General features: G+C 34.0%; 1 protein-coding gene across 7 annotated transcripts in view; it reads right to left on the minus strand.

Moving 5' to 3' along the window:
* Positions 1 to 2780: 2780 nt before the first annotated feature.
* The window catches only part of ERBIN (erbb2 interacting protein), a 128591-nt gene continuing 105382 nt past the window's right edge, over positions 2781 to 25989 (minus strand). For 2 of the 7 annotated variants that reach the window (XM_077773572.1, XM_077773573.1), the window contains exons 19-27: positions 24095 to 24209; positions 21899 to 22082; positions 18391 to 19936; positions 14383 to 14526; positions 11657 to 11776; positions 8899 to 9108; positions 7725 to 7817; positions 7186 to 7260; positions 2781 to 6361 (exon numbers count right to left, since the gene is read on the minus strand). In XM_077773572.1, the coding sequence (XP_077629698.1) occupies positions 6254 to 6361; positions 7186 to 7260; positions 7725 to 7817; positions 8899 to 9108; positions 11657 to 11776; positions 14383 to 14526; positions 18391 to 19936; positions 21899 to 22082; positions 24095 to 24209 (2595 nt within the window). In that variant the 3' untranslated portion in view covers positions 2781 to 6253. The remainder of the gene's footprint in view (positions 6362 to 7185; positions 7261 to 7724; positions 7818 to 8898; positions 9109 to 11656; positions 11777 to 14382; positions 14527 to 18390; positions 19937 to 21898; positions 22083 to 24094; positions 24210 to 25989) is intronic. The other 5 variants (XM_077773574.1, XM_077773575.1, XM_077773576.1 and 2 more) reach the window with 5 other exon arrangements.

Here is a 25989-nt window from a genome sequence, read left to right on the forward strand (position 1 = left end):
TCAGATGTTCAGTAAGTGTTCTCATCTTAGCATGAACTTGTCTGANAATAAAAGTAAACATAAAATTTTTTTTATTTCTTTAAATATTGGTACTTTGGGGACTCTCTTCACGGTGTTGCTTTTCTTCAGATGTTCAGTAAGTGTTCTCATCTTAGCATGAACTTGTCTGAGAATGTTATTGGCTTACTGCAAACTATTTGCCCTAATGATAGGCAAAAGAAAGGTCACAGGTAGCAGGTAAGCCATGCTACCTCAAAATAGCCTGTACTGGTTTTCCTTTCTAATATAATCACTCATTGCTCATGCCTTGAACCATACATCACTTTCTGCATACTGTTTAGTATTAAAAGGGTGGTTATTATAAACAATCTCTAAATGAGGCAGTACCCCGAACATTATCTAGAATTTTCTTGATCTTTAATGCTGTCTCTACTTGTGAAGCATCCCTGAAGCAAAATTCACCTTTCATGGTAGAGTTCTCTGGTCCTTTCCGCTCTAAGATTTCAAAGAATTCCTTAAAATTTATCAAGTGCACTCCTTTATTTCCTCAGACTATGGAGATTAAACAATACTTTTACCAATCATAGTATGAAATAATTTTTTCTGTCACTTCTAGGGATGTGGATGGGAGGAGGAGCTTGAAGCATGCAGTAGTGTGCAACCTTGAACAATTAATTTATTTTCTGACAGCTAATCCTGTACACGTTTCCTCTTGGGAAAATTAAAGTGCTTTTGAAAGATGATGCAAATGTGAAAGATGCTGTAACATTCATTTTGGGACAGCATTGGTTCTGAGTATTAAGTTTTGACTTTCAGTGAAGATGAGACATCCAATCATCCATCTTAAATATCCATGCTGTGCATTCATTTTTCTTCCATTTCTTCAATGCTTAGTTTTTCTTTAGGTTTTCTGACAAGGAAGTTAGTTGGAAAGAACACATTAAAGAAAAAAGAGATTGTTCTATTCTTTTATAAAAAATTTTATTTATTTTGAGAGAGAGAGAGAGAGGACAAGCAGAGGAGGGGCAGAGAAACAGGAGAGCATAAGATCTGAAGTGGGCTCACACTTGTGAACGGTGATATGACTCGAGCCGAAGTATGATGCTTAACGGACTAAGCCACCCAGGAGCCCCAAAAAGAGAGCCTTCTACAGCTGTGGCTTGCAGAGCACAAAACTGGCTTGATTAGATTTAAAGAACTTTGGTTCAGGAAAAATACGTATAGACTTAACATTTTTTTCATGCAAAAAAAAAAAAATAACTCTACTGAGTCAAGGCCGGGGGGGTGGGGGGCAGGGACTATAATTTTTATATTATTAACTTCTTCCTTTACTGGTGATATGTGAGCATCTCCTATTTCATTCTGCTATTAAAGATTAAGAAGTTAGATGGGCCACATGAAACCCCCAGGGAGATCATGTTTCTAGTTGTAACATTTGAAATGACAATTATTATCAGCAGGACTATTTCCTTTCCCGCCCTTTACCCAACAATCCTATGTAGAAAGGCTTTAGGAATACCTTAAATTGTGGTCTAAAATAAAATGTGAAGAGATTCTACTGAGATCTTTTTCCTAAAAAAATTTTCTCAGTTTAGAATGAAAATTGCTTCACAAAGAGAATGCATTATTTTTTCTTTTCTTCTGAGAGAGACAGCGTGAGCAGGGGAGGGTTAGAGAGAGAGGGAAACACAGAATCTGAAGCAGGCTCCAGGCTCTGAGCTGGCTGTCAGCACAGAGCCCAACGCGGGGCTCAAACCCATGAATTGTGAGATCATGACCGGAGCCAAAGTCGGACGCTTAACCGACTGAGCCACCCAGGCGCCCCGAGAATGCATAGTTCTAAAATGAAGATAGCATTGTCGTAAAAATTTCCCCAAGCTGTAACTGACTATGCGGACTACCTCCTGGGATTAAAAATTCTGCAGAGGTAAACAAACTGCAGGTTTAGGTATAAAATGGACAACCGGTTTTTAATTCTCTATTAAGAAACGGGAAGGAAGGGCACCTGGCTGGCTCAGTTAGTAGAGCATGAGACTCTTGATCTCAGGGTTGTGAGTTTGAGCCCTATATTGGGCATGGAGCTGGAAGGAAGAAAGGAAGAGAGGGAGGAAAAAAACCCAAAACACCACAGGGAATCCCTAAAGGTTAGAGCAGGCTGCCCATCCAATTTAGATTATCTTTTAGAAGAAAAGTAGTATCAGGGTACCTGGGTGGCTCAGTTGGCCGTGCCTGATTTCTTTGCCTCAGGTCGTGATCTCACGGTTCATGAATTCCAGCCCCGCACTGGGCTCATTGCTGTGTGTGCAGAGCCTGATTTGGAGCCTATGCGTCCCTGTCTCTCTGCCCCTCTCCTGCTCACTCTCTCTCAAATAAACATTAAAAAAAAATACATAAAAAGTGGTATCTTGTTGGTCCCGTGTATATCAATTCCATGTATTCATTAATGCTTTTGATGAAACATAAATTTTAATTCAATGACTATTTCATAAGAAATATATTTACTATACATTAAACCAAAAGAATAAGCTAATCTGAATTTCAGCAAAAGGAATGAAAAAAATAACCCTTTCAAACAGATTGTGGACTAGTCATCAATCCTGAACTGGAAAACATTTCCCATTCCAATGGTTTCCTTTAGAAGTAAAAAAACAGTAATTTAAGGTAAACTACACTTCCTCCATATCCAGAAATGCAAGGGTTTAAATAGTCAAAACAAACTAAAAGATGTATTTCTACGACAATTCTTCTCACCCTGAATTTCATAAAATAAATCACACAACTTTAAACAGCATTAGTTTATTACCTATTCACTATGTTACTTCAAGCAATCTAAATATGCACAAAAATGTGGGATGTTTTTAAATGCTGATTGATAAAAATATTACATGGCTGCTAACAGGATTTCTTTTTAAGCACAACAAAACAATACTTAAAAGTTTAGTTCTATTTATGGCAATGTTTGTGTTTAAAGAATTTTTCAAGTATATACACAACTTCAAGGCCAAGGAGGTCAGGAAAATATTTACATAATAAATACATAGAAAATTTTAGAACTTCATGGATTTAAATGAACTGATGATTCCCTAATGCGTCAGCATAAAACTTTAGTTTGTGTAAACAATTCTGTAAGGCATAAATTACTATGAACATACAACTTTTAACAGTTTAAAATTTTAGGGTGGTCAATTTTAAAGTTTTTTAAAAAAAAATGTTTATTTAGTTTTGAGAGACAGAGATAGATCATGAGCAGGGGAGGGGCAGGAAGAGGAGACACAGATTCCGAAGCAGGCTCTAGGCTCTGAATTGTGAGCACAGAGCCTGATGTGGGGCTCAAACCCATGAACCGTCCGAGAGGTCATGAGCTGAGTTGGAGTCAGATGTTCAACTGGCTGAGCTACCCAGGCGCCCCTAGGGTGGTCAAGTTTAAACACTGTCACTAAAAATAAGACAGTTTTGGTTTTGAAGGTTTGCTACATAATATTTAAATAAGGTTAGTTAAGGATATGGGTTGTGACTACAAATTACGCAATATGTAAATTAAAAATGTCTTCATTTCCTCAGAATATTTGATCTTCTATTCAGATTTTGAAAACTTATCATTACCAAAACAAAAATTCTAAGAGTTCTTATTTCATTTTAATTTTCCAATATTTTAGAAGAAAATTATGGCTATTAAGTGCAAAACTTTTTTGCTATTTTTTGTTATATACTGTATCATATTACTACTACTCCTTTGTGTTTTTTAAAAATATTTATTTATTTTTAAGACAGAGTGTGAGTAGGAGAGGGGCAGAGGACAGAATCTGAAGCAGGCTCCAGGCTCTGAGATATCAGCACAGAACCCAACGTGGGGCTCGAACCCATGAACTTGAGATCATGACCTGAGCCGAAGTTGGATGCTTAACCGAGTGAGCCACCCAGGTGCCCTGTACTACTACTCCTTTGTAACTAACTTTCTCACTCAATTTTGTGTGTTAAAGAGCAGTAACATTTTTTTTTTTAATTAACAAGAAGAGAATAAAATTCTAGTGCATTTAACATTTGCTGCACTTGTAATAGATCAGTAAAATATGCAGACAATTAACTTAAGGTTCTTTGTGGCTTATTTCCTTTTCCAAAATTATACTCCGTGTATCTGATTCAAGATAAAGTAGTTGAAACAGTCACGATTACATCTATTTCATGTATTCCTTCTTAATAGTAGAATGTGACTGAAAATTTGAAATCAGCAAAAAATGATGTGCCAAAATATTTTACAATAAACTATGAATAAAGGGAACACCGAGGCTTGTCTTAAAGAAGCTGTTTGTCATTATTTTTTTTTGAGATTACAACACACATACAATAAATGAATTTTATCAAAATACAGCACATTTCTTCTACTATATCCATAAAAATCAATTCCTATGTAAATCGTACTGAAAAACAACTAAAATGAGTTAAAATTTACAAAGAGTTGTTAAAGGGTTTCAATCAATATTAAAACTATACAGTACAATAACCAATTGATAACATCTTGAAAGAAGTGCAATATTTGAGTTCACATCTTTTTAAAATTACTGCCTATTTATTCTGACTAGCAAGAAAACAAGAAGTCCAACTTTTTTTGCAAAAATAATGTAAGTTGCCATTTTTGCTAGTCCTATAAAAGTCTTAATTAAAACAAGGTTGAAGAACAAAGCATAACAGATTAAAAATTCCAAAATTATATTTCTTACTAATTAAAAATGAATTGCAATAACTGAATATTGCTCTAATGAAAGGCTCCCGACTAGCCTCGACTAAAAACAGTTATTGGTCTTCTGTGGCACTTTTTTCTGGTCCAAATAACCATGCATTATTTCTTACCATTGCATGTTACTAAAATTTTATTTAATTACATAGACAGAACAAAAACAAATAAAATTAATGGTTTGGATAAACAAATTAATAAACATCTATGAAATATTTGTTACACTGACGAGGAACAAAGGCAGCTGGTGGTAAAACACTATTCTATTACACTGATACACTTAGAAACCCTTTAAAGACTCTGAAGTGTCGAGTTCACATTTAATGTTACCTGTAGGAACAGCCCTTTATTTGAATACCTTTACACACTGGAAGGCCTCAAGGACCCATCCCTTTGCTCTACAACTCTCCACAGCAATTCTCTATCACTGTGCCAATTTCACAAACTTGCTTTGGTTTCCTAGCTCCAAGCGTACTGTTTCCTTTTACTTTACCAAGGCAATGTGAGACCAAACAAAATCGAGAGACTTTCCTAATTCTGCTTACACTTTGTGTTACAGCAACACAATCTTAAAACTGGCCATTTTAGTTTCATTTGCTGCTTAAAATAAAAATTATAAATTAAGGTTAAAACGGGGTACTAATTATAAAACAGATTGCAAGGACCACCATTTGCAAAAAAATCAAAGGATTTCCATATCACAAAAAAATGCATGGACATGCATCTACAGTAGAGTTAAAAATCTCCTGTGACTAAAAAATTAAAAATTGAATCACCAGTAGCAAATGCATTGTCAATGGCTATAACAAGAACAGATCCTGTAGAGCTCATAAAACACAATTATCGTCTTTTTTATTTCTTTAAAAAGACATTACATTTTTATTGCATTATTCTATTAATAAAAACACAGTAACAGCTGTTTTTTCAGTCTTTGCTTCCAGATTTTTATAGGAATTAATGGTTTTAATCTGGCCTTGGAAAGTGAACCCACCAGCACCACCTTCACCTACTCACTCTTCAATTCAATATGCACATAGCAAAAACCAACACTTCAAATCTCTTGCCCACATTAAAAAAAAAAGTAGTTTCAGCAGAAAAACATTAATATGAGTTGAATAAAAATAAGGGCATAAAAGCTATGAGACAGAGAGCTCTGCCATCTGTCTCTGGGCTACAATCAAGGCTAACTAGAGCCTTGCACAGAGTTCAGTCATGTGTATGAAATCCAAAAATAAACCTACGATCTATACAAAAACAAGATATGTTTGTTTTTGTAGCCTTGATTGCTATGTTTAAAAACCTAACAAGAAGTTTTATATGGTATGAATTCAACAGTCTCCCCTATATACTGTACAGTGGTTCTTTCCCTCTAACCACAAGTTCCATGATTTCATTAATGTACAAATTTGAACATAATTTTTGAGTTCTTCTTTACATATAAAAATAGTCAAAATATTAATTTCCCCTGCAAATATGTTCCAATAAATCTTGCTGCCTTCCGCCTCTTTTTATCCACATTTCTTATGAGGAAACCTCTCGTACAATGATGAGCTCTACTGTGTTCTGGAAAGTTTTTAGCAAGGACACTGCTTGCCCATGTTCAATATTGATAAAACTGTAGCCATTAGCCTGGAAGAAAGAAGAAACATGTCTGTCAGAAAAACATCTCATAATAATGTATTTTGCATTTGTGCATTTAAATTTCTGCTGGGTAGTCCACAAACCTGGCAGAAATTAAGAATTATTTTGCAGTTTAAAACATCACACAGGCTCCTGGACCCTACCCCAGGGAAATAAAATTCTCTGGAAATAAAATCTCTGAAGGTGGGACCCAGGAATCTGCACCTTGTCTACATTTTCAGATGATTCTTATGTAGCAACCCAATGTTAGGAAGCAGTTGTCTAAGACAGAGTGTCAGACAGGTGTTCTGTGTAGGTGATAACATATAAATAAGGTCACCGAGATGCAAGGATAGCAGATGGCAAGGCCTACTCTTTTCTTGCCTTGGGCCATCAGATAAACACTACATTCTTATAATTGAGGCTTAATATTTATTGAGGTCTTACTATATACCAGACGCACAAGTGCTACTGAAGCACTCAGAACTATGTTAAATGAATTAAACTCTTTAGTTCTTGTAACAAAAAGATTCTTTCAACCTATTTTAAGGAAGGCAGCATTCCTGAACTTACACAAAATGCTGGGATACATCAAACATGTATTAAAAAATATCCATATGATTTTCCAAGGTACAAGGAAGAAATATTTTTAAATGATGAAAATATTAGAGAGTAGCCTATAAGAAATGCCACTGTTTTTCACCTACAAATATTTAATGATAAATTTCACAAAATAGTTATTTTCAAAATATGGTATTTAGTAATTCCTTGGTGAGGAAGATGCTATACGATGAAAATCTAAGAAAATAATAAAAGATATGTATCTTATTTACCTGAATAATTTTATCACCTGGTTGTAATAGTTTTGACGCTGGTCCTTCAGGCTGTACCCTTGTTACAAATATACCCTTCAATAACAAGAGAAAAGATAAACATTTAATGGAAAACAGGATGCATAAATAGCAGAGTAACAAGGAACTATTTTTCCTTAACAGTATGCAAACATTTGAATAACAGTACAAGTTTTCTCCCTGTCTTCTGTGAATACTGTCACAACCCAATGTTTTTTTGGTGCTGATAATTTTGACTTAAGTATAGTGTTTTTCATTAAAGTGATGGAGTTATCCTACAGATGTGCAGAAAAGCAGTAACAAAATTTAAAAATCACTTCACAATACTATGAACATTTAAAATTGGGGGTTTAATTTGCTTTCCTCAAACAATTAATATGAAATGATCATATTTCAAAACAAAAAGCTAAACAATACAGAGAGAAATAAAAAAGGTGATGTCTATCTCGATTTATACAAGTAACTGTTAGATTAATGAATAAAACCTTATGGGTATCTCAAGGACATATAAGCAAACTCACGTCGTCTTCAGGTCTGAATGGATTTCCTCTGCCCCCAACACCTCCTGATATGCTGAATCCAAGTTCTGGATCCTTTTCAACTCTCACTCGAATCTGAGTTAATATGAAAATAAACTATTACTACTATCTCAGAAGAAGCTACACACAGTATTTAACTATTGGTAAAATACATAAAGATTCATCTAAAATAAATATTCAGGCAGATGAAGGGAAACTACAACATGGAATATCATGTTAATGAGTTAGTGAGTTAAAGGCACACAGCTGAGATTATAAAGCATAGCTCCTAACTTGATCTACTGCTGTTTTACAAGGACAGGCGATCGATTAATGTTGACCCTATGTTCTATTTTTTTTTGATATCATGGATTTTAATGATAAAGAGCATACAGACAAGACATGTACTTTATGAACAGTTTCCATTTGTAAAATATCTAAATTACATAATATCTCTGTGTACTGGGTGTTTCATAAGATATTTAAAAATCCCTGGCTGGTTGTTGGATTCATTTTCTGAATCTGTTTATATGCTCGCAAGATGTTAGGGTTGATGATCAACTGATAATATTTTTTATAACCATATTATAAAAAAAGATCAAGAACTAAACATGTTGTAAAACACTCCCTTTCCCCAGAGACTAAAGCAAAATGAATAAAGCATCTGTTCTTTACCTAAGTTTCTAATAATATTATTTTATCAATAAACTATCAAAATATATAAATGTATGATTAGCCACTGTTTAAGTACTACTTTTTAAGATTTAATGCTCAGAGTAGTTTGGAGACCATGGTCAAATTTCAAACTCTCCATGTCAATTAACAATAGTAAACCATAACATGCCAGTCATGTTTCATGGTCTACTATTCATATTCCTAAAGAAGGTCTGATTACTGCAGTATTAGCAAATGGTTTTGGATAAGCAACCACCTTAGTTAAAAAATAATCACATCCAAAATACCAAATCCTATGTCAATTAATCAGAACATGGGAGATCATAGAGTCAAGTTAAACATAAGTCTGACACCTTATAAACTTAACATGAAACCACACCTTTAAACAAAATGGTAATAACTATGTTAAAATTCTACACGGATTTACTGCTAATAATTAAAAAACCTATCAAGTACATTAAGAGCTTAGTTTCGTATTTCAAATATTCTTGATTGTTCTTACCTCTTGCCTTGCCAGTTCATGGCCTTGTCTAGTAGAACAATGGGGCTGTGTATATGGAGGCTGGTGGGCCACCTTCAGCATCAAGTAATCAATTAGTTGTTCTCTAGAGGGATGCCTTGCCACAGAAGCCTGAGGAAGGGGGTGATGTATTTGACTATAATTTGCCTGAGGCCTGAGGGGCTGGCCCATCTGTCCATTACTCAAAGGCATCTAAGAGAAACACGAAGTGTCTTAAAATGACCGATAATCATGTCTTATTACAAATAGTTGGATTTTCTTCTTGGAGTATTACAAAAGCACTAAAGTGTAACATTCTAAATCACACATTATCAAGACACTTATACTATTCTTTCTCATTTTAGAAGAAAATAAGGCTATTAATTCTAAATTTCCCTGAGTCCTTGGCAGATAGATTCTCACTCTTTAAAGTTTCAAATAAAAGGTATCATAAAATTATTTGCTTTTCTAGTTGGTATGCATGGACCTATCTTTCTTACAATAACAGTAAATGGTGATTATCTCAAAACTAAAATTTAAGCCAAGAAAAAGGGTAAACTTTCCCATCTCACACAGACACAGAAGATGTATTTTTTCATGTTTTCTTCTGACCAAAAGTAATGTTTTGTGGTAGATTTTTTGGATTATTCTGACTATATTTTCTGCTTTTATTCCTTTGTTTCCAGAATTAACAAGTACAAATATAGTAGAAAACAATTTTATCCCTTGTGTGTGTGTGTGCATTAGTTAGCAACTTTTAAATTTTCTATGTTAGTTCCGTAAAATATTAACCATAAAAATTAAGCCTTGACATTCTATTTTACTTTTCACAAGCTACACAAAAAGATTTGAGATAATTATTTTGTTGTTAAAGAATTATCTTTGTTTTAATGCTTCTCATTGTTTAGAATGAATCTGAATTTCTAATGTCACCTTTGTGGAAATGTGGCTGTTATGTCACTATGAGGAATTTTTTATTTATTTTGAGAAAGAGCAAGTGAGAGTGTGAATGGGGAGGAGCAGAGAGAGAGGGAGAGAAGTAATCCCAAGCAGGCTCCACACTGTCAGAGCAGAGCCCAACGTGGGGGTTAATCTCACAAACTGTGAGATCATGACCTGAGTGGAAATCAAGAGTTGGACGCTTAAAAGACTGAGCCACCCAGGCGCCCCAGTATAAGAAATCTTTATGAAAAATGTTTACATTTGTATTATAAATATTTGCATACAAAGAGATTTATATATAGAAGAGGAAATACTTTTAAGCTATTCAATCATTTAAAATTTCATTGATTATTAATAAAAAGGTGATCCCATTCACAATTATAGAAAAACTGTGAGATAAATATTGAGCCTCATTCTCCTAAAATTATCCCAAAGTAGAGAAGTTAGGGGAAAAAATTATGGCAATTGTTTCAGAACTACATGCTCTTTTTACATGAACTCTGTTGAAGGAAACAAAGAAGTCTCTCTTTTGTAAAGATTTTTACTTTAAAAAAAAGTTACCTTTTCACTGTGATGTATTTGAGAACTTGGTTATTTTTCAAGTTTGGAAACTTACATGGGAGTTTTAAAACAGAGCACAAAGAAGATACTACTCTATGACAAATTTTACACTGGCTAGAGAAAAAGAGAATGAGGTAGTTTATTGTCCTTATATCTTTTTTAAAAAATTGCGGCTGCTTAGTAGTTGAACTTTGCGGATTTGAAGCAATTACTCTGCCCAGGAGTACTTTAATGTGTTGTTATTTTATTACTTATACACAACTCAGCAGATAGCACTTGTTTTTCTCCACTTTATATCATTTATTCCTATGTGCAGATTCAATACCTTTCCCTTAGGGAAAATATTCCAAAGAGTAACTGCATCTGACCCATGCTTAAGACTCTTAGGCACCTAGATTCTTAGCTGTGCCTGACACTTTACAACAATATTAAACATACCCATGGAATAAAATAAGCTATCATTAGCAGATGGCTCAGGAGAATTAAAGTATGAAAACAAACCCAGTAACTTAAAATACAAAATTGATATTAAAAAGAAAAAAGAAACTGGTTAATATAGCTAAATTAAAAGAAAAACAGAAAAAAAGGGTAAAATAAATAGATATGTATGAATTTATGTTATATGTCTGGGTTCCTACTCTCAAGAACAATGCAAAAGTTTTTATATGCTTCATAATTGTTATATTAGGGATACGGAATTAGTTAAGAGAAGAATAGCTGAGAGAGAATATTAAAGAAAGTAATTATGTATCTGGTATTGGTTGACAAGAAAGTAAAATCTGTGAGTAAGTGATGCTTTAGTAACAAAAGTATCAAGAATACAATCATCATCTATCACATACAAAAGTCTTTCAAGGTATTTCTAATTTTATTCAAGGAATTTTAAAATGTCTTTAGTAATGGGAAAATATCCTCAAATGAGGAATTTAAGGCAGGTTCATCTTTAATTCTCCAAAAGGTTTATTATCAGGAATGCCAAATGGGCTCTGATTGAAACAATAAGATACGAAGGTGATTGTAGAGAAATGAAAAACAAAGTGATTCTCAAGTGTGGAAAAAAATCATGGACTAAACTAAGAAATAACAGAGTAAAAACACATTTCAGATTTCTAAATTAGTTTTTAAAAAATCTTTACTAATCAAGGAGGAAAAGTCCTCAAAAAATTATTTTCAGTGTTAAAGCACACATATTTCCAGTTTAAAAGCTGCAAAACAGTAAGTTCAAAGAGATGTGTTCATTTGTTTCCTGAGCACCTACTTTCATCAAGCTGTCTGGAGCAACATCTCTGTGACTAAGTGTAGCTGATGAGTAGTTCGGCTGTCCTGAAATGAAGAGATCATCTTGACAAGGATCTCCTGGACAGGATGTCTGGGGATGCTTCACATGAGAGGAAAATAAAAAGTAAACAAACAATATTCTTTAAGATGTGAAACCAAAATGATGATGACACTTGAAAGATTAGGAAAAAATATTACTAGCTCACGGAAAGATGAAGAACCGAATCAAACATCACCATCATAACTGCCTTCAATATCCATACCTTTACGATGGACATTAACTAAATTTGTTGTGGCAGTCATTTTACAATATATACGTATATCAAATTATGATATATACTTTGGACTAATACTAAAACGTCAATTATATCTCAATAAAACTGGAAAAATTATTAGTACTTTTAATATACACTGTTAGGCTATTCATAATGCTTTTCGTTTTATTTAGAATAATATCTAGCTTTTAATACTGTGAACAATTAAATTAAGAGTCCCAAAATTTAAGAGCACTAAAACATACTCTTGTTAAGTACATTAAAAGGATTCTGGGGTTTCTGTGGTGTAAAAAAAAAAAAAAACAACAACAATTGCTATTCTTTTAATAGCACGGGGCCACGTGGGATTTTCTTTTTAATGATGAGTAGTATTAATAAATATACAATCTTATAAAATTCACTCTAACTTAACTGTATCAGAGTAGTATTAGACAGCTCAGTATTTCAAAACCAACTGTTTGATGAAACACTTTTAAAATTAACTAGAGTTCATATTTTTATATGTCAAATAATATCCTTCTAGTTTACCTCATTGATAGCTTTACAGAAAAGACAGACTCAGCATCTCATTATCTCTGAACATTTTTTACAAATATACTGGGGAGAAAGATGCCTGTACTTTTCATTTTAATTTAGTTCTAAACACATCTAGCTATATTCTTGAAAACTAAATGAATTGTGATAAATAGCACTACTCTAACTTTCAAAATGGTATGTGGCTAGTAACACAGATATACAAACTACATCATCATATTGAAAAATAATCTGAAATCTACTTCATTATGATATGCCACAGGATACATAAAAACCTAAGGGCTTGTAATTTAATCTTATAAACTTTATCTGCAACAGAGCTATCATATGTAGTTAGTTGCTCGTTCAAAGCATGGATTAGCATTTTTAGATTTGGTTTGATCTAATTTTGTGTATTTATGCAACAAATATTTTGCCTTCCTTCCTCATTTCTGAGATGTGCTTTCAGAATCCACAGTAATCAACTTAGGTCACTGCCTGAAGTTTAAACTCAATGAAAAAGTAAAATGCAATAGACTCAAAGGTTCTGAGTTTAAGAATAACAAGCAAGAAAATATTACTGTACAAGAATTTAGAAAAAACAATTGCTCCAGATGACTATAAAGATCACCCCTGAGTTAATAAAAGTCTCTTGTGTCCACTCTTCGGGCTTCAGTTGTAGGGAGTACCAGAAATGCAAGGCTTAATAGCTATCACCCTTGTCTCCTCATTTCAAAGGGATAAATTACAAAATAATTGCTATCACTATAACATGGAAACCAAGTGGTGGCAGGTGACAGAGGGCAAAGCAACAAGTGTGAGGCCCAGCCACAGCAGAGTGAAGCCAGGAGATGGCTCTTGCCCTAGAACACAGCAGAGCAGAGCAAAGCCTGCTATGTATTTATTATAAAGACGGTGGAGACCCTCAGGAAAAAACAAAGGACCCAGAAGTAAGTAGAGTCAACACGAAAATCAAACTATGGGGAGGAGACAAGTAAGGCTATAAGAGGAGAAAAATCTTATTGGAATGGAAGGAAAGGGGGAGAAGGAAATATTTATTTAGAGGCCATGCTACACTTCAAGTTGTTATGAAGAGGAAAATCTTAAAAGTAGAGACATGCCAGAGTTATTCTGTTCTTTCTTCTTCTCTGCCATTCTTAACCCCTACCCTTAACTTTCATAAAAAGAATAAGCCATTGGGGCACCTGGGTGGCTCCGTCAGTTTAATGTCCAACTCTTAGTCTCAGCTCAGGTTGTGATCTCACGATTTGTGGGAATGAGCCCCGTGTTGGGCTCTGCACTGAGCGAGGAGCCTGCTTGGGATTCTCTCCCTCTCTCTCTCAATAAATAAATAAATTAAAAAAAAAAAAAAGCAGCTGTTAATGACTATTAACCATTAAAAAAAGGTTTAGGTTTTGCCTTTTCACTGGTATTAGAATTTCTCCAGTCTCAAATTTATCCTATTCAGCAAACTGTGATTAAACTCACTTCCAGGCAGTGCTTCTCATCTGCCAATTCTCAATCACTAAAGTAAAAATATTCTTCCCCACAACCCCACTGTGTACTATATATCACATAGCCTTAAACCTTGATTTAAGGACAGTCAGCTAATTTTATTAAGAGAAAACATTACAAAGCATAATAATTTAAAAACCCTTTCAGTTATTCCTATGGCTCACCTTTATTTACATAAACAAGAGCAGACCACATCCTTAGCTTATGGCCAGAGAAACTTAAGAGATAAATATAAATTGGCTTTGCATAAAGTTTTAGAACTAAGCCATGGAAGAACCAGAAGGTTATCAAGGTATCTAACCCACATTGAAAACATATTTTCTAAAAACATGACAGCATTAAAATGTGGGGTCTTTTTTTCTCTTCCATGTACTAAATGTACTGGTCTACTACAGGTACTCACTCGAAAAATGTGCCCACCAGAACCTCTTCCGTCTGCAACACTCAAGGCAAGGCTGCCCTGGCTGCCATGCAGATCCCTAGAGCTGCCATAGTGAAAGTTGCTTACAGCAGTAAAATTGGAATTAAAGGACCTTGACAGCATGCTCTGAATAAAGAGGGGACAGATTTAACAGATATTAGTGTAGCATGCAAAATTCACAAGACATGTTATGTACACAGACATATTTATAAGTAACCCCAATATCACACAGGAGTAACATGCATTGAATTTTCAGTGCCACTGCAAGAAATTGGCACTATTTACCGTATTATTTACATGACAACATACACATATACACATAAAATACATGTAAATCCAACCATTCACATGTTTAAACATTAAAGAAGAAAGTACCAACACACAGTGTCTTTTAACAATGCAATTATTTCCTTTACTCCTAATACATCTTATTGGAGAAAACAGGAATTGACGTCAAACCTAAATGTAAGTATAAATGAGTAGTTCTATATGAAATACAAGCTGACTTCTCTATAAAGATATACAAGAACCAGTTATTTCTAAGTCAAAATGGATTTCTAGAGTCTGCTTCGTTGTATAGAAAATCAACTCTATATTATTATATAAATGGAGAGTTTAAGTTTAAACATACATACACAGCACAAAATATCATCTGCAAAGAACACTTGGCTTTTGGCCACTGCAATTTCTTTCTTTTCTTTTGGCCATTACCATCTCAAAAAAAAAAAAAAAAAATTACCTTCTACATTTAGAAACATGTCTTACACTAGAAAAAAAATTGAACATACACACAAAATTTTCATATATAGCATTTATAAGACTCTCACCGCTCTACAATTACCAGAGGAAAAAAAAACCTAGAAAATGTACTTGTAAAAAAAATTTCCCATTCAAATAGATACTTAAGATTTTAGGAGTTGGTAGTGGCATTTGCTGCTTAAACTTAAAGAACCACTGATGGAATCTTCCTACAGATTGAGTTTACATGAATGACCCAATCACTAAACCCAAAGCTCCCTGAAAAATGTACCTCAATAAAGACAAAGCGTGATTTTCATTGTTCCTGCTTGTTTATTCCCAGAGCTGTTAAATGCTGTTCTTTCATGTGGATGGTTTTAGTCATGTCCCTGATTATTGGACGGTCTTACAGTTAAATTGAGAGTAACTACACTCTGAGCAAGTATGGCTTACTATCAAGAAATACAGCAACGTCTTAAAAAGCATTTCTGTATTACTCTTAGAGAACATATATACTTTCTCCAGATTATGAAGTGATCTCTAATATCAAGAAACATTAATATGCCATTCCAGAATGAAAGAGATCTATAAAATTACAATGCACACTTTTATTTTGTGGATTCCAAAGTAACAAGTAACCAAAGTAACGAGTAAAGAAAAAGTTAAACGTAAAAGGCCACACCTATACTTCCCAGACCATTTCACAAACAATACGGATTTGGCAGTGGCAATTCAGAGGCTCCATAAACATCTGATTAGCATGTAAAAATAAAGAAATTACACACACAACACCGTACCCCAACATAAACAACACACACTCATTTGTTACACCCAATTTTAACATGTTCTTAACTTGAATGGCCCAAATGACCCTTTTTAATGATATGTAGATCCCAGAATCAAAGTTTTTCTGTTGTCTTTGAACATATGTAAGGTTTTTGTAAATATTTCACTGATTAAAAAAGCTGAAGCTCAGAAGAGGTCTGGTTTTTAATTCAGGGTTGTGCATAGACGTCTACATAAAACTGAACCCTGTTACAACACAACACACTGTGCAGAGCTCAATTAAGGAATATGTCCTGGACACTGCTGTTCATTACATGCTAATAGTTGTGTAACAGCAACTGAATGTGGAAACTTTCATGTTATATGAATCATATTCTGGTTGAGTGCTTATCAGAATCATTGGTTTTAATTAAATAAGTCTTGAGAAGCAGGAGGTCAAATATTTATATGTTTGGGTTTCAGGTTTGTTTGTTGCAGGGGCAGGAAGGAAGGTTACTACTACAAGGTTTAAAAGCCAAGCAAGCTTCAACTTGTCTAATTATTGTACTAATGCTAAACAACTAAGCTGGGCAAAGGAGCAACTTCTGATATGGGGACTTACTTCTAAAGGGAGGGTGGGCATTGTGAAATCCCCTGGGGAAATTTTTCTAACATCCACCATGCCATCAGAATCATATTTGGGGGAGGAAGAGGAATTGCAGAGGAGCAAACAGATTTTTCCAACCCCCTCCACCATTTTTAACCAAGGTTTTCAAGTTTGTAGTCTAAATCATGTTGTTCTGTGTCCTCACAAGGCTTTTCTTAATTTCCTAGACTAATTTTCACCTCTAAATTACCAGTGGGCACAAGAGGGAAACTACAGTCATGTGCTCTTCAAGCAGTTGTATGGCAAATTTCTAAATATAAAAGGCAAAGAGGTAACTGCTACCTGCTTCCTATTTACTAAAGTCTTGATGTATCTCCATCAGACAGGCGAGATGTCAACTCTATAGTATATAAAGATAATCAAGCTCATCTTTTCACCCAAATCTGCTACTTATCCTCTATTCTGGCAATCCCAACAACTGGTCATTCAAGGTACCACTCAAGCTTAATCCCTTTTTTTCAAAGACTTATTATTCGAGGAATATTCCAATCATGAGTTAGATATTATAAAGTCTGTTTCAAAACTGTCTCTTGAATTCTTGCCTTTGTCACAATTCCATCGATACATTTCTCATTTATTTTCTGGACCACTAGATAGCCTCATAACTCAATCAACTTAACTGTAGCCTCTTCCTTCTCAAAACTATAGCCCTCTCTCCTTCCAATTCCATATCATCTCCACAAGTTTATTTATAGGACAGTTGTGGTATTCCTCTGCTTAAGAAATGTGCAAATTCCTCAGAAAAAGCACACAAGTTCAAAGAGCCAATAATATGTAGTTACAGCCGAAACAAATGGATGAGAATGAGCTTGCCATCTAAATGCATTAGATGCTCAGCTATTTAAAGTTGAGAAGACAGCATCGAAAAGAGCTAACAGTGATAGACAGAGGTTCAATGTGAATTGATACATGGTACTAATCATATTTTAGGAGTTTACTTCAGAAAAATCAGAACTAAGGAATTTTTTTAAATGACTAATTGAAGTTGTGTACATTTAGCTGTTTTTAAAAACACATTTAATAAACACAGGTAAGAAAATTCTTGAGTATGATCTACTGAAAGAGATGAAACTACACCTTTAAAAATGTGCCTTATACACTTGAGCCACAGAGCTGTGACAATAATTTCAGTTTTACATAATTTTTGAAAATTTTAACTCCTTTCAAAAACTGACATCTACTATGAAGTTAAACTGAAGATGAGCCTAAGTTATTTTACCAATCATTTCGAAACTTAATTAGAGCGACAGACACATGAGATCAGAGAAGTCAGAAATGGAGTTCAAAAAAGTCAAGAATAAATGCCATGCCAGAAGCCATCTATGTCAGTGACGGTGTTAGTCTTTCAACATTCACTGGGAAAAAAAATCTTAGGTAAAATATTTACATTTATATTTCTTATTATTCTTCTAACTATATAGTAAACTGCCATTTTTGTACGCATACTTATATAACAATTATTAATAGATGAGAGCAGGTCAAAAAATGCTAAAAAGAGGTACACACTGTATATACGTATTATATACAGTATGTGTAGTAGAATCTAAAAGAGATACACACATAAACAAAGGCACTGAATTTAAGCTCATTAGAAAACACTGAGGAATAAGAGACAGAAAAGAAGCATATACTATCATCTCAGTTGGAGTCTGGTTAAGTCTAAACTTAGACTCTATTGTAAACACTAAGAAAAAACTTCTGAAATGTGAAGTGTATATTCAGTAATTCAGAGAATCTTGTTTTACCTTGTTTAAAAACAAAAAAATATTTTTAAGAAAGAAATTCATAGAGAGGAAAATGAAAAATTCATATTTAATTACCTTTTCTAACTTTTTGGCCTCGATGTGTCGTAGTACTTGCTCTCGCCAATCATGAGGAACCTTACTTTTTCCTGGAGGGTCTAATAAAGAATGCTCAGAACCAACTCTTGCATTTGGTCTTTTTGAAGGACTAGTCCGTGAATAATTAAAATCACTAACTGACATAGTTCTCTCCGGTATTTCACTAATGGAGGGTCGAGCACTCTGAGGCCTTGATGCATTTGGACCATCGATGCTGTATGTTCGTGCAGAAAGAGGTCTCTGTGATCCTGACATCATTGGAGTTCTTCCCACTGAATGTAACTCTCTGTATGATAAATAATCTCCTTCTGGAATTTGGGCCCGCCTTGTGGGACCTGACTCACCAAGATTTACAGAAGCTGTAGAGGACACACTACTCTGTCGCTGAATTGTAGTTCGAGTTGCTCCAGGAATGAGTCGGTCATTTGGTGAGATGGCCCACACTTCCCCTTGTCTTCCTGGGCCAAGTCTCTGATGTAAATGGTATCCAGTATTAGCTCGAACGTTGTTATGGTTAGAGAAATTCATATTGGCGGAATGTTTAGCGTAACTGTGACTTTCCATGCTCTCTGATCTAGGAAGGCGCTGAGGAGGAAAACTGACATGATCTATTTGGGGATTTTGTTTGCTGTGCCACATAGTATCCTTGACTGCAGCACTGCTACTATACTGGATATTATATTGTGGAGGACCATATATTTGAGGTGTAGATTGTGGGCCACTTACTGAGGGGCCTCTTATTATATTTGGCTCTTCAGGATTATGATTTGAATCAAACTTGAAAATTGACTTTGTACCTGATATTAAATCAGAAGATGAGGAAGAACCAGTAAATACTTGCAATGGTTGATCATACAAAAGTGTAGCAGACTTGCTCCTAACAATATTTTTTCCATCAACAGTAGATGCTACTTTAACTGTTGTACTTGGCTGCTGTGGTCCATTATCACTAAGAATGTCGTAAATTTTTAGTCCTCCAGTCTCCATATTAGTTATACTATGAGATTTCACAACAGATCCAACTGGCCCACTTCTCTGGGGGGAAAGATCTTCAGTGCTTTTGGAAATACCCATATCAACAGAAGACTCGGTGTCTTGCGGTTCTGTCCTCCTAGGGGACTGTGGAGTTTCCTCAGAGTGTCCATTTGCCTTATTTACACATTCCAGATTAGGATACTTATTTCCATTTTCCAAGTGCTCAGCTTCTCCTTTAGCATTAATGCTTAAAAAGTCCGTTCCAAGCACTATATCTTGTGCCTTGGATCTTTCCACTATTTCTGGTTGAAATGTATCATTAGTTACAAGTTTATTAAGATTCATATTGATATGGTCTAATTTGTGAGATTCATCAGACGTGGCTGTTGAGTCAACACCTTTCTCAATAAGAACTAATCGCTCTTCAATATTCAAATCATATTCAGGTAAGTTAAAATCCTTTTTATCATGAACCTGGTATTTTTCTTCTGTTGAATGATTTAAAATATCTCCATTTTGTAAAAGGCTGTTAAAATTTTCATCTTCTTGCCTAAAACAAAGATAATTTTATCATAAGCATCATAAAGTCCAGTTTCTTGGTAACATAAAATTTTAATAACTAATTAATGTGTAGCTACACAAGGTTAAAAGAGCTGATGGGAGTCAAAGACAAAAGTCATTTATTAGCAAGTATGTTATTTTAAAACATTATTGAATAATCAAGTAATGTAGATTTACATTAAATGGAGACAAGTAAAACATTAAAATTCACAGATAATCAATATCACCACTTTGTCACAATATAGATTAATAAGGCTAAACAGTGAAGAAAAATGGACTTAGGCACCTTTCCACGAATGTGCTAAACCCATGAAATGCTTGAAAGATGGGTAGATACATGGAAAGCCAATAACTTGAATTGAGTGAAGAGCACAAACCATTTTTACAAATTCTGAAACCTTACATTATTAACCACAGTTAATGAATTATTATTAACTGTAATTAATAATTAACTAAGTATTTATTAGATTCAAATATATAAATTATAAAAGTTAAGAACTAAACAATTACTCAAAGATCTACAAAATGTAAAGAAAGTCAACAATACTAAAAAAACTTATAGAACTCAACAAAAAGTTGTCAGTTTTACTGTATGTTGATTTAAAAAAATTAAACAATGCAACATTCAAAAAATAATGTGAAGATGAAAAGCAAAACTAGATCTAATGACTTCTAAATGACTTCATTATATTTCACAAATATTTATAAATGTGCTCTTCCAGAATTATAGAAAACATTTTATTTCTACTGGGTGGAAATAAATAAACCTACTTCTATTTCACACAAATATGTTATGTTTCAACAAATATTCCTTAGTACTGATCCTCCCATTAGGTAACAGACCATATATTTAGAAATACAACAAAGAAAGATGTGGATATACCCCTTTTTTAGCCTTTATATCATTATATAAAAAACATAATTTATAAAATACTCAACTAATTCCCAACAAATATCAGTAACATTTTATTATTCAAGAAATTTCTCAGTATGTTAATATTTTAGAGGTTATAAAAATTATTACTTTACCACACTAAGTCCTAGCCTCAAATTCAGAAAATAGATATAAACAATCACAATTACACTATGTAATAGTTAAACTCATTTTGAGACATAAAATTCATTTTCCTTTCATAATAATTCAAATCAATACATATAAAATTTGACTTAACTATGCCTGGAACTTAGGAAGCATTTGCCTCTAAACAGTAGTTAACAATATTCACACAATAAGCTTTGGGTTCAGTAGAAACCCAAATCTTTCTAATAAGCACCTAGCTGATAAAACATGAAGGTAAAACAACAGTCTTATTTTGATAGCCAAATATATTAAGAGCCCAAATAACAACTGTTTTAAACTTCAGCTAATTTCAGCCTATAGGAATTAAGTCTTGTTTTAGACAGTCTGACCTACAAAGTTAAGTCTAAGTCAAAGATACAGAAGTAATTAACAGTACTGAATGTCCTTTAATGACACTCCCCCAAAATGAGTATCTAAAAAATACCTATTTCAACTTGAGTAACTCCAAACAAGCTGTTTATGTTATAATACCTGCAAATACTGTAAAAGTGTTCAACTTTTTTATGAAGAGAATTAGAATATTTTAAATCTTTTCTTCCCCATTTATTTTTTTAAAGTTTATTTATTTATTTATTTTTTAGTAATCCCTACACCCACTCTGAGGCTTGAACCCACAACGCTGAGATCAAGAGTCACAAGCTGTTGGAACTAAGCCAGCCAGGCACCCCTCTTCTTTCCTTCTTTTAAATTAAAAACTAATTTAAAATGGAAATGTAGAAAAGCTAAGTAGTAAAATGGGGAAGAAATCATATACTATCTGAACGACTTCTATAATATTAATTTGTGAAATCTTTTGTTTTAGTCTATATATTTATTTGCCTTATTATCTCTATTGTACAAATAAATTATTCTGTTAAGATGTTCACAAACCTGATTTTGGAATTAATACCAATATGGGTTTGTTTCATTGGAGAGCAGAGTGAGGTATCTTGACTACTATCAGTATTAAGAGAAACTGAATCGGACATCCGAGATGGAGAAGAACAGTTGCTGTTATTCTGATTGCTATTGTGTGTAACTTCATCTGATAAAGAATCTGTATCCTTTGTATCATCTGAAACAAAAAAAGTTAAGTCGTTGATAAAGTCACTAAGAATTTGTGTTTAATACTTTGACGTGATGACAAATGGCATTTATATTGTTCTGGTTCAAATATATAAAAATTTATACAGATAAAAAGATAACCAAGGCCACTTCTCAAAATTCAGCCTTAATACACACAAAGATTAAAAAACTTAAAATTTGTGATACCTTTAGTTTTTGACAAATATAACCTATGTTAAAGCTACCCAGATTTTGATTTAGTTTTTACTACTACCAAGATGATATTACACAATGTTTTTTTAAGGCCATCAATTAGTTTCAGTGACTATGGCTCTTCCACTCAGTTACAGTTAATCTTTTGAAAGTAGGCTCTATGCCCAACATGAGCCTTGAACCCATGACTCAGAGATCAAGAGTTGCATGTTCTATCGACTAAACCGGCCAGGTGCCCCCTCATTCACGACTTTAAAAAGTCACAATAATAAAGAATAAACAGGCAGTTCACAGTCTACGTAAATTTATCCAGGGAAAAAATTATTTCATACACGTATATAATTGTTTTCATCTTTTATGAAAATAAAAATGAGCAATACAATTTAAAAAAAAATTCCAATAAAGGAGTTTTCACAAGGTGAGCTCTGTTTTCCTGTTTTTCAACCATTTTAAATAACTGGATATGAAAAATAAACTATCAATATATGAAATGGCGTTTGTTTTTTATATAATCAGAAGTAGATAATATTAATATTCAATTATAGGCAGGTACTATTAAAAAGTATTTTTTAAAGTAATAATGAAAAGATAATAACTTGGGTGCCTAGCTGGTCCAGGTGGTGGAGCGTGCAACTCTGGATCTCAGGGTCATGACTTTAAGCCCCAAGTTGGGCACAGAGCTTACTTAATAATAAAACAAAAAAAAGATAGTTAACAGTATTTTTACAACCCTACAGGCTGTTTTTAACTAATGCAATTCTACCCAAATCACGGAAACAGTATATATAGGCACAGTCACAGGAGACTGTATGAATTAAAGATATTTTTCCTGCTCCAAGTATTTTAGGAGAACAATTCAATTGGTCTGAATTTGTGTTTATAGTTGGCAGTAATAGTAGGTGGGGCTCAGGATCTTCGATTTTAAGATATGTGGGCGCTAGATTTTTAATTTTTAAAACATCGTTAAACAAGATGGTAGGTGAGTTCTTTCCTAGATATAATCCTCTTCTTCTACCTCGTGACAGTTAGATAGTAATATGTAAAATATTCAGCATAGTAATAAGCAGTAACTAGTTAAGTACTCAAATATCAGTACCACTATTATCATGAAACCTAAACTATCTAAGGGCTACCTGGAAAGTAAGTTTCATTAATGCCATAAAAGCAAAGACTAGATGAATATTTGGTGGAGATACTATAGACCAGGTCAGGCACTTATGGGGAGAAGTGAGGGAAGGATGAAAGGAAGGGATAGATATCCTTCAAATTTCCTTTCATTTCTAAGAAGAGCCTGAGATTCTGTATTATATGAAAAATGGCTAGGGTGTGGGGATGGTTTGAAAAAGAATTCTCAGACAGATAAAATAACAATAAGCATCTCTTCTACATCAGGTACTATGCTAGATCTGAGTACATTGAATAATCTAATACATTTGATACTCACAAACTCCTTCATTAGCCTCACTGTATGCATGTCAAGTCAGGTAAGTTCATATGAATAAAATTAAGTAGCTCAAGGATTACATAGCAAAATAAGTGGTAGAAATGAAATCATAATCAAGGCTTGTGTGCCTGTAAAGCCCATGACCTTATAAGTAAACATGTATGAGGGAAGAGAAAATATCTAACAAGATTTTTCTTTAAAAACAAGAGAGATAAGGAAGAGACCTTTTAGAAATGCATGTTTTAAAAATTGTTTCTAAAAAGTGTTTAAATAACATAATGACATTTAGTGAAATTTATTTCAAAAAAATTTATAAATTTGAGAAATTCAGCTCATTTCTATTCTTAGTGCTTTGAATATCTAACCTTTTTTGTTATTACTAAGAGCTACAACTTTTGGCTGGTTAATAGAGCTTTCAATTAATGGCGGTCTCATCTCTGCCATTTTCATCTCTTCATCAGAAGAAAGTTCTTCAGATTCCTAATGTAAAGAAAAAAGAAAGAAAATATTTAAATAAAATTTAGTTTCTTTTTTGTTTAATGTTTTATTTATTTCTAAGAGAGAGAGAAAGGCAGCGTGAGCAGGGGAGGGTCAGAGAGAGGGAGACACAGGATCAGAAGCAGGCTCCAGGCTAGCTGTAAGCACAGAGCCTGATGTGGGACTCGAACCCACGAACCGCAAGATCATGACCTGAGCCGAAGTCAGATGCTTAGCCGACTGAGGCACCCAGGTGCCCCAAATTTCGGTTTCTTTAAATGAACACATATTAACTCATAAGAACTTCAAAGAGAAAAGAATATTTATTAGAACATGGATGAGACATTTTTATGGTAATGTTGACTAAAACCAGTATATGATTTTTCAAGACATGGCAATAAAATTATAGCATTTATTAACAGTATGTCAAAGTGACTATGGGATAATTTTCAGTGGTAGGCCTTAATTCAAGCGTATTAATGGTTGCTATGTGCTGGTACTATGTCAAGTGCTACAAATACAAAAATGAATAAAACACAATCTCTGTCTTAGAAAAACTCAGTTTAGTGAAGGTGCTCCAAAAAAAAAAAACTCTTCCTAATTTTCAAATTTATTCTAAGATTATCAGGTTCCAAGGAATCGGAAGGACTGAGGTATTCTTCTATTAAAATGAATTAATGGCAATTTGTGCCCAATTTGAAGATAGAATTTTTTATTTATCTCCATGAATTTTTCTCTAATATTTGGCAACTGTCCCAGATTATCTGCCATTGAGGGCTATTAAGTGAAAGGGGGTGCAGGTAGCGGGGAGGACCTGGTAGTGAACGAATATTTATGCAAAAATTTTAATGCCACACATACTCTGTATAAAAACAAATCTCTGCATGTTAAGTTATTCTTAGTTAATGATGAAGATAAATAATATGATGAAAATAAATAAAAAGTCTTAAAAATTGTTCTGTTATAAACACTAAGACTTTTAGGTACTCATAAGTGACATGATAAAGACATGGACCAGGGTCAGCAAACTATTTCAGTAAAAACGCCAGATCATAAATATGTTACACTTCAAAGGCCCTAAGGTCCCTGTTCATCTACCCAACTCTGTCACTGTGGCACAACTTTGCCACACACAACATGTAAACAAATGACTATGGCTATGCCAGAAAAACTGAATTTCATCTAAGTTTTCATGTTGTGAAGTCTTCTTCTTTTGATCTTTATTCAACCATTTAATAATGTAAAAGCTGTTCTTAGCTTGCAAGCCATATAAAGACAGGCAGTGGGCCAGATATGGACCACAGGCCATAGTTTGCCAAACCCCATTCAGAACTGTATTAAAATGGAAAGAGACTTCTAACTAGAATAGTGAGAGAAAGTAAAAGTGGAAGTAAGAGAAGTGAAGGGGGGGAAAAGAGAAGAATGACAATCTGAACAGATGAAAGCATAGAAATAAGAGAAGGTATGTAGAGCATGTCAACTCCATGTAGTTGGAGCTCAGATAACTGGCAGGAGAGACAGAAAAGTTACGTTGGAGTGAATAGGGAAAGGGTATGTGCTGAGTAAGGACTCAATTACATGTTGGTCATTACTGAAAGGTGCCAAGCCAGGCACTCTCAACATGAGATTATCTTTTATTTGTTCTTATTATTTTTTCTTTTTTGAGATTATCTTTTAAAATGGTAACTCTGGGGACACCTGGGTGGCTCAGTTGAGTGTCCAACTTCGGCTCAGGTCATGCGCTCATAGTTCGTGGGTTCAAGCCCCGTGTCGGGCTCTGTGC

Source organism: Crocuta crocuta, unplaced genomic scaffold (assembly GCF_008692635.1).
Source record: "Crocuta crocuta isolate KB4526 unplaced genomic scaffold, BGI_CrCroc_1.0 scaffold383, whole genome shotgun sequence".
Classification (NCBI taxonomy): domain Eukaryota; kingdom Metazoa; phylum Chordata; class Mammalia; order Carnivora; family Hyaenidae; genus Crocuta; species Crocuta crocuta.